General features: G+C 45.1%; 1 protein-coding gene across 1 annotated transcript; it reads right to left on the bottom strand.

Annotated features, from left to right (window-relative positions):
• Window positions 1–641: 641 nt before the first annotated feature.
• Window positions 642–8,773, bottom strand: LOC124280249. The gene is made up of 3 exons (XM_046716146.1): window positions 8,698–8,773; window positions 5,102–5,308; window positions 642–775 (listed from the first exon to the last, which is right to left on the bottom strand). The coding sequence occupies exons 1-3, from the start codon at window positions 8,771–8,773 to the stop codon at window positions 642–644; spliced, it is 417 nt and encodes a 138-aa protein (XP_046572102.1).
• Between the last annotated feature and the right edge of the window lie 512 nt (window positions 8,774–9,285).

Below are 9,285 nucleotides of genomic sequence, written 5' to 3'. Positions count from 1 at the left end.
TATCAACCCATGGGCCCCGAGGGACCAGTGTACAACATATTTATCTTACCGAACACCTTAATGTTAATTTTAAATTCATTGAATCACGGGTACAAATCTTTTGTAGCCGTCGCTAGATTTTGCTGAGAAGAAAAACAGATTTAAGAGTTATCTCCTTTCCATCGATTTGCATATCACAAAACATCGGTAATTTCCGTACATCATACGTGATTCAATGTTATTCGAGATAAATAATTACTACCACGAAGTAACAAATGAGTTTACCATTGACAGCGGGGTACATTGAAATGTTACTCGCTTGTAAGCGGGTACATTGAAAATAACAGAAGAGCGCTCAGCCAATCAGAAAGCGACATTTATGTGTGAGGTAAGATAAGAGCTGATATACCTGACAGTATAGACACAACTGCTTCCGTTAGTATAAGATTGGAGAGTAAACAAGGACAGAAATCAAACGGGTCAGATTTGTACTTTGTAACCCTATCAGTCCCTGGATGTTACACATATAGGGCATGACACTTTTCCCAGCGTGTATTACCATCAGTGGTGTAACACCACAAATACCCCGAACGAGATGGGTCACGGCAGTAGTTAGCAGATCCTGTGACAGTTTGGGAGTGTCAACTCCTGGGATGGAGAACTTAAAGTCTTCCTTGACGCTGTGGGTTTTGTGGCGACTGAGAATCCCATCGCTGACAGACCTTGCCAGTTATTGTTGCTGATAGAGTTCCGGTGTAAAACGCTTTTCCAGCATTTATCGTCCAGCAGCTAGAGACTGTCAAGGAAAACAAATCAGTTGATAAAAAATACCAATCATCATGGGTCTAGCTGAACAAAGGGAAATAAATGCGTCAAGACGGAATAGAGGTGAGGTGAGTTGAGGAGTGAGGTGAAATGGGGTTTAACGTCGTGCCTGAGAACATTTCGCTCATATGACCACGTGCATGCGTGTGTATGTGTATGTGCGGCTGCTTGTACTAGCCCAGACTGAAGCTGGTTTTATAATGCTAGCCCACTGAGATACCATGCCGCAGTGAAGCATGAATTCCCCACTCAGTATATACTGACTCCGAGCCGACCAGTCCTTTGTTGTACCCATAAATGCCGAGCCAGGCAGGGACCAACAAAGTACCACATTTTAACGTCTTTGGTATGACGCGGTCGGGGATCGAACCCGCGACCTTCCACTCTCGGGCGGACGCTCTTACCACTACACCACGGAGGCGATCAGAAGAATAGGGGCTTTAAGGGGTATCATGCTCTTCTACTTCTTTCTAGTTGAAGTGGTAGTAGTAGTTGTTGTAATAGTAGTAATGTATCATTAGTAGTAGTAGTAGCAGTAGCAGCAGTAGTAGTAGTAGTAGTGGTGAGTGAGTTTAGCTTTACGCCGCACTCCAGCAATATTCCACCAGCATGTGGCGATCTGCGCAATTGAGAACCGATGGCATGTCTCAACTAAAGAGGCGAGCCTGATCACCCGATCCCGTTAGTCGCCTCTTACGACAAGCATGGGTTACTCAGGGTTCATTCTAACCCGGACCTTACGGATGTAGTAATGATAGAATAAAGCAGAAATAATTGCGGTATGTGATGTTACTATTCCCGATATCTGTACAGGAAGGCTCTCCGGTGGAAAGCATGCAACAATTAACAACTTTTTACTGTTAACAAGGTAAGATCAGTAGTAGCCGTATGAGGGACATAAGTACTACCTCGAAGTAGTCACGGTAGTAGTAGTAGTAGTTGTGAGAAGTCACATTAGTACCATTATTTGTAGTTAGTTAGTAAAGTAGTGATTAGTCAGTAATCATTATCAGTAGTAGTAGTAGTAGTAGTAGCAGTAATTATGGTGGTAGTAGTAGTAGCAAACTGTTAGTAGTAAGTAGCAGCAATTATGGTGGTAGTAGTAGTAGCAACTGTTGTAGTAGTAGTAGCAACTGTTGTAGTTAGGAGATGTAACTGTTGTATTAGTATTGTAGCAACTGTTTGTAGTAGTAGCAACTGTTGTAGTAGTAGTGGCAACTGTTGTAGTAGGATTAACTGTTGTAGCAGTAGTGGTAAGCAACTGTTGTAGTAGAGATGTAACTGTTGTAGTAGTGGTAGCAGTAGTAGTAGTAGTAGTAGCAACTGTTGTAGTAGTAGTGGCAACTCTTGGCAACTGCTGTAGTAGTAGTAGCAACTGTTGTAGTAGTAGTAGCAACTGTTGTAGTAGTAGCAGTGAGTAGTGAGTAGTAGTAGCAACTGTTGTAGTAGTGAAGTAGCAACTCTTGCAACTGTTATAGTAGAGTAGTAGCAACTGTTGTAGTGAGTAGTAGCAGTAGTAGTAGTAGTAGTAGTAGTAGCAACTGTTGTAGTAGTGGCAGCAACTGTTGCGTGAGTAGTAGTGCTGGTGCAGTAAAGTAGTAGTAGTAGCAACTGTTGTAGCAGTGAGATAGCAACTGTTGTGAGTAGATGAGCGGTAAAGTGCAGTAGTAGTAGTAAAGCAACTATTGTAGTAGTAGTAGCAACTCTTGCAACTGTTGTAGTAGTAGTAAAGCAACTGTTTGCAGTGAGCAGTAGCAGTAGTAGTGAGTAAGTAGTAGTGGCAACTGTTGTGAGTAGTAGTAGTAGCAGCTCTTGCAACTGTTGTAGTGAGTAGTAGCAACCGTTGTAGTAGTAGTAGCAGTAGCAGTGAGTAGTAGCAGTAGTAGCAACTGTTGTAGTAGTAGTAGCAACTGTTGTAGCAGTGAAGTAACAACTGTTGTAGTGGTAGTAGCAGTTAGTAGTAGCAGGTGAGTGGTAGCAACTGTTGTAGCAGTAAGTAGCAACAATCTACAGCTGTTGTAGTAGTAAGTAACAACTGTTGTGCAGTGGTAGCAACTGTTGTGAGTAAGTAGCAGTAGTGAGTAGTGCAGTGGCAAACTGTTGTGAGTAGTGGTAGCAACTGTTGTAGCGGCAGATTAGCAACTGTTGTGCAGATTAGTGGCAACCTGTTGTAGTAGTAGTGGCAACTCTTGCAACTGTTTGTAGTGAGTAAAGTGTAGCAGCTGTTGCAACCTGTTGGCAGTAGTAGTGGCATCTACATTGCAGTGAGTAAAGCAACTGTTGTGAGCAGTGCCAGCAACTGTTGTAGTAGTAGTGGCAAACTGTTGTAGTAGTAGCAGCAACTGTTGTAGGAGTGGTGCCAACTGTTGTAGCAGTGATGTAGCCGCTGTTGTTAGTAGTGAGTGGCAGTGTTATGGTGGTAGCAGTGTAGTGGCAACTGTTGTGGTAGTGAGTATTAGCAACTGTTGTAGTAGTGAGTGTAAACTGTTGTATTAGTAGTAGCAACTGTTGTAGTAGTGGATAGTGAAGTAGCAACTGCTGTGGAAGAGTTAGTGCAGCGCAAATGTTGTGCAGCAGTGAGTAGCAACTGTTGGTAGTGCAGTGGCAACCTGCTCTTGTGTGCAGTAGTAGTGGCAGCTGTTACAGACTGTTGTAATAGTAGTAGCAACTGTTGTGAGTAGTGAAGTAGCAACTGTTGTAGTGAGTAGTAGTAGTAGCAGTAATTATGGTGGTAGTAGTAGTAGCAACTGTTGATGTAAATGTAGTAGCAGCTGTTGTTGCAGTAGTGTAGTAGCAACTGCTGTAGAAGCAGTAGCAACTGTTGTAGTAGTAGTAGCAACTGTTGTGTGGTAGTAGTAGTAGCAGCAACTGCTGTAGTGGTAGTAGCAACCGTTGTAGAAGTAGTAACCCAACTCTTGCAACTGTTGCAGTAGTAGTAGCAACTGTTGTGGCAGTAGTAGCAACTCTTGCAACTGTTGTGAGCAGGTAGCAGCTGTTGCAGCTGTTGTGCAGTAGTAGCAACCGTTGCAGGTAGTAGTAGCAACTGTTGCAAACGTGGTGTAGTGATAGCAGCAGCCATGGTGGTACTGTAGTGGTAGCAGCAACCGTTGTAGCAGTAGCAGCATGGCAACCGTTGCAGTAGCAGCAGTAGCAGTAATTATGGTGGTAGTAGCAGCAGCAACCGCTTGTAGTAGCAGTAGCAACCGTTGCAGTAGTAGTAGTAGTAGCAACTGTTGTAGCCAGTGATAGTTGCAGCAACCGTGCAGCAGTAGCAGTGCAACAACTGTTGTAGATAGTGAGTAGCAGTAGTAGCAGCAACCGTTGTGGTAGTAGTAGTAGCAACTGTTGCAGTAGTAGTAGCAGCAACCGCTGCAGTGGTGGTAGTAGCAACTGTTGTAGCAGTAGTAGCAGCAAATTGTGGTGGTAGCAGTAGCAGCAACTGTTGTAGTAGTAGTAGTAATTACTGTTGCAGTAGTAGCAGCAGCAACCGTTGTAGTAGTGCAGTAGTAGCAACCGTTGTAGCAGTAGCAGGTAGCAACCGTTGTTAAAGTAGCAGTAGCAGCAACTGCTGTAGTAGTAGTGAAAGCAACTGTTGTAGCAGTAGCAGTAGCAACCGTTGCAGTAGTAGTAGCAGCAACTGTTGCAGTAGTAGCAGCAACTGTTGTAGTAGTGGTAGTAGCAACTGTTGTAGTAGTAGTAGCAACCGTTGCAGTAGTAGCAGTGTAGCAGTAGTAGCAGTAATTATGTGCAGTAGCAGCAACTGTTGTAGTAGTAGTAGGCTAGCAACCGTTGTAGTAGTAGCAGGCAACTGTTGTTGCAGTAGTGGTAGCAACTGTTGTAGTAGCAGTAGTAGCAACTGCCGTAGCACAGCAACCGTTGCAGGTAGTAGTAGTAGCAACTGTTGTAGTAGTAGTGCAGCAACTGCTGTTGTAGTAGTAGTAGCAACTGGTTGCGTAGTAGTAGCTAAAACCGTTGTAGCAGTAGTAGTAGCAACTGTTGTAGTAGTAGTAGTAGTAGCAACCGTTGTAGTAGTAGTAGTAGCAACTGTTGTAGTAGTAGTGGCAGTAGCAGTAGTAGTAGTAGTAATAAGACCAGCAGTAGCAGCAACAGTAGTAGTTGTCATTATTATTATCACCATGCCAATATTATATATCAGACTTAGTAACAGGTTCAGTTTGCAGTTGTGATTATTGGACGAGACTGAGCAGGGGAAATCGAGGCGTGTAGGCTGTACTTATATTTTCAATAGAACTTCAAGACGTTTTCATTTTGACATTAAACTAGGTTGCATCCTTACTGTTGACGCACTTCACGTTGACCATGGTCCAGTGCCCATCTTTCTGACACAAGCTCATCATCTGTTCACCAGGGTATATGCTAAGAAAACCCTTCTTGCATCTGTAGTTGGCAATGGCGTGAAGACCTGTTGAGCTGTAGACAACGTCTGTGCCTCCTGCAGGAGTTGGAGAACCACAATCCACTCTCAGCTCCGACGTCAGGCTGGCTGTAAAGTAAATCAACATAGAGACATTATGAAAGTCCTATGCTGCTATTGACAACTATATGATTATCGATATGAGTACAGTGCGTTGATGCTATTTGCTCAGAGTAAGAAAAAAATGTTTTGGCGTATGAGTCCACAAAAAGACTCAGGAAGCACAAATGACCCTGCAATGTCCAGCATATCTCAAACTCAGCATAATTGGCCCATTCAAACTCATACCAGACGCCTTAGGTAGGAAAGCATTCACAGGTGTAAGTGTGTAAGTGTGGAGTGAGTTTAGTTTTACGCCGCACTCAGCAATATTCCAGCTATACTCAGCAGCAAAAAACACGTCAGTACGAATTCAAAATTAGATAGGCACTGTAATCAAATCATTACAGAAATGGACATGATTAGCGGATCAAAAACATTTTTTGTATACAATTTCTTGACACATCAATGAATAAATCCATTCCAGGATCTTCACTTCAGTATCTGGTGTGACCACCACGAGCGGCAATAACAACTGCAGCACATCGTTTATGCATTGAGTGCACCAATCGATTGATGAAGGCCATTGGCACCTTGAACCACACTCTGAGAAAGGCCTGGCACAATAAATCGACTGTGTTCGGCCTTGGTATGACATTATTCAGTCTCCTCTGAATTTCAACCAAAGGTTTAAATCAGGCCTAAGGGCTGGCCACTGCATAATGTTGACACCGTTCTGCTGTAGGAAGTCCCGTGTAGCTCTGGCAGTATGGGCCCAGGCGTTATCATGCTTGAAAATGTTGTTCCGGTGACGTGCGAAATGTGGTATGACGTGAGGTCTGAGAGCTTGGTCGATGTAGCGCACCGCTGTGATGCCGCCTCCTCTCCCTGGACCAAGGTTCTGCAACACCACAGAACCCACTCTCTGGTTCAGGCATATTCCATTCCATACCATTATGCTTGCACCTCCCCATGAGTCTCTTTCCATAACACATTGGTCTGAGTAACGCTGGCCACGTCGTCGCAATATTCTTGTTCTGCCATCTGCAGTTGATACGCAGTACCAACTCTGATCTGTGAACAGAACAGTTCTCCATTGCCTGTATCGCCAGTTTTGGTGTTGTAGGGCAAACTGTAGACGTTCACGCCGAGGACGATGGGTGAGGATAGGTCCACGTAAGGTCTACGGCAATGGAGGTTCCCGCTGTTAAGACGTCTGCGTACTGTATCAGTACTGATTGGTCTTCCGTGTGTTCCCCACTGTCTGGCGTGCTGTTTCGGATGCCTGCATGAAGGGATTCTGTACATGCTGCCGCACAACACATGGCGGTCTTGTCGTCTTGTGGTCACCCTTGGTCTGCCAGTACGGAGGCGATCATTTGTGGTGTCGGTGGCCCGGAAACGTTGCTGCAGCCTGTAGATGGTCCGAACATTGACCTGGAAGTGATTGGCAGCGGCTTGTGCAGTGTGGCCAGCTTCAAGTCTTCTTAGCGCCTGATTCCTCTGAACTGTCGTGAGTCGCGTAATCCTGCTGACGTTGTTTTGTGAATGTATCAACCAGATTTAAAGGGATGCATATAGGCCTGGTCCTTGTGAACAGCACGTGCAGCATGAGTTGCATGAAAAACAAGGAGAACACCATACCATCTCCGAGGTCAGGTTGCGTTTCTGAGACCATTTCCTGGCTTCAGTTCTGAGTTTGGGAAGGAATGTCTTTGCTCAGATAAAGATGGAAATGTTGTCAATATATACAATCAGACCATTAATTACATGGGTTTACAGTTATACCTTTCTGCGAAGAAAATTTCCAAACTGACGTTTCTTTTGCTGCTAAGTATATATGGCTGCGGTCTGTAAATAATCGAGTATGGACTAGACAATCCATTGATCAACAGCATGAGCATCGATCTGCGCAATTGGGAACCGATGGCATGTGTCAACCAAGTCAGCGAGCCTGACCACCGATCCCGTTAGTCGCCTCTTACGACAAGCATGGGTTACTGAAGATCAATATTCTAACCCGGATCTTCACGGGTGTGTAAGTGTGAGTGTTCACGAGTGTGAGTGTGTGGGTGGGGCGTGGGTGTGGGTGTGGGTGTGTGGGGGTGGGGGTGGGGGAGTATGGGGAAGTGCGTGTGGGTATCTGTGTGCGCGCGCGCGTGTGGTGGTATGGATGTGTGTGTGCGCGCGCGTAGGTGCGCGCGCGGTGTGGCTATTGTTTCATGTAGTGGAAGAAATTTGAGAAGTTTCCTTGTAAAGGAATATCACCCTCCTGGCGAAGTGAAGATTTGGTCATGTGGCGGTAATGGTATAAAATCGATAGTCAGATGAATGCAGTCGGTTATACAATATCTACAAGAAATACGTATAACGAACTACGGTCATGAGTTCCTTATAACCGTACAGCCTCCGTCGTGTAGTGGTTAGAGCGTCCGGCCGGAGAGCAGAAGGTCGCGGGTTCGATCCCCGACTGCGTCATTCCAAAAGACGTTAAAATATGGTACTTGTTGGTCCCTGCCTGGCGCTCGGCATTAATAAGTACAACAAGGACTGGTCGGCTCGGAGTCAGTATACCTGTGTCTGGAGTGGGGTATTCATGCTTCACTGCAGCATTGTATCTCAGTGAGCTAGCACTATAAAACCAGCTTCAGTCTGGGCTAGTACAAGCAGCCGCACATACACATACACACGCATGCACGTCGTCATATGAGCGAAATATTCTCAAGCACGACGTTAAACCTCACCTCACCTCACCTCACCTCACCTCACCTCACCTCACACCTCACCTCACCTCACCTCACCTCACCTCACCTCACCTCACCTCTCACCTCACCTCCACCTCCCCACCTCACCTCACCTCACCTCACCTCACCTCACCTCACCTCACCTCACCTCACCTCACCTCCACCTCACCCTCACCTCACCTCACCTCACCTCACCTCACCTCCACCCTCACCTCACCTCACCTCACCTCACCTCACCTCACCTCACCTCACCTCACCTCACCTCCCCTCCACCCCTCACCTCACCTCACCCCACCCCTCACCTCACCTCACCTCACCTCACCTCACCTCACCTCACCTCACCTCACTATAACCATAGCCATAGCCACCCAAGGCATGGATCAGTTCAACATATCTTCTCCTGCTATGTTGAGGTCTAACATCGTTTCGTAGCTGAAGAACACAGGCCTCTTCCCAGGCTTGTTCCATCTTAAAATCCCAGTGGCCTTATAAATGTAAGCCCACCATTACCCTCATCCCTACCCCTCGGGATTTAAGCATTTCAGAGGCAAGTAAACATTAGATGTGTAGGTAAGTCTATTTTACTTGATTTAGAGATGCATTACATTGTGCTGTCTACACGTAACTGAACTAGGAACAGAACAACATAAAGCTATCAGAGAAAGGATTACGTACCGACTGTGTTCTCCAGGTCTTTAATACGCTTGTCCATAGCTTTCAGGCGGGTTGCTTTGCTTTCTGAAAATATCATTTGCAATTATTTCCCCTGGAGATTCAGGATTAGAATTGGTTCAGTTAGCTGAAACCAGAGCCCACGTGCTTGTATACTGTATATGTACACAAAGCTCACTGTGAAAATGTATTAAATATGTATCAGCTCACGAATAATACAGATTAAATATGTACCCAAGATCCCAGGTATATTGTATAAAATATAAAACCAACTCACTAACAGTTGCAGATTATATACTCAAGTGCTTAAGTACTCAAGCTTATTTCGACAATAATTTGGCCTACATTATATATATTGGGACATATGGACTCACTTTAACAATAAAACTTATCATCCCTTACGACTTCCATGAAACCGATAATTGAAACTTCAGGGCGAACAGATTCGAGCAGAGAACACTTGCCACATATGGAATGTAAACAATTGTTCCGTACATCGGAAAACTGTCGCACGCGATGCTGTCGGTGTTTGCCAAACTGGTTTCAATCACACGTTGTGCATAGGATATTTGTAAAGAGCGCTCCAAGGGA

Source organism: Haliotis rubra, unplaced genomic scaffold (genome assembly GCF_003918875.1).
Source record: "Haliotis rubra isolate DU_JTF1 unplaced genomic scaffold, ASM391887v1 Scf2626, whole genome shotgun sequence".
NCBI classification, from domain to species: domain Eukaryota; kingdom Metazoa; phylum Mollusca; class Gastropoda; order Lepetellida; family Haliotidae; genus Haliotis; species Haliotis rubra.
The sequence above is the reverse complement of the archived record's forward strand: the minus strand, read 5'-3'. Positions and strand labels throughout refer to the sequence as shown.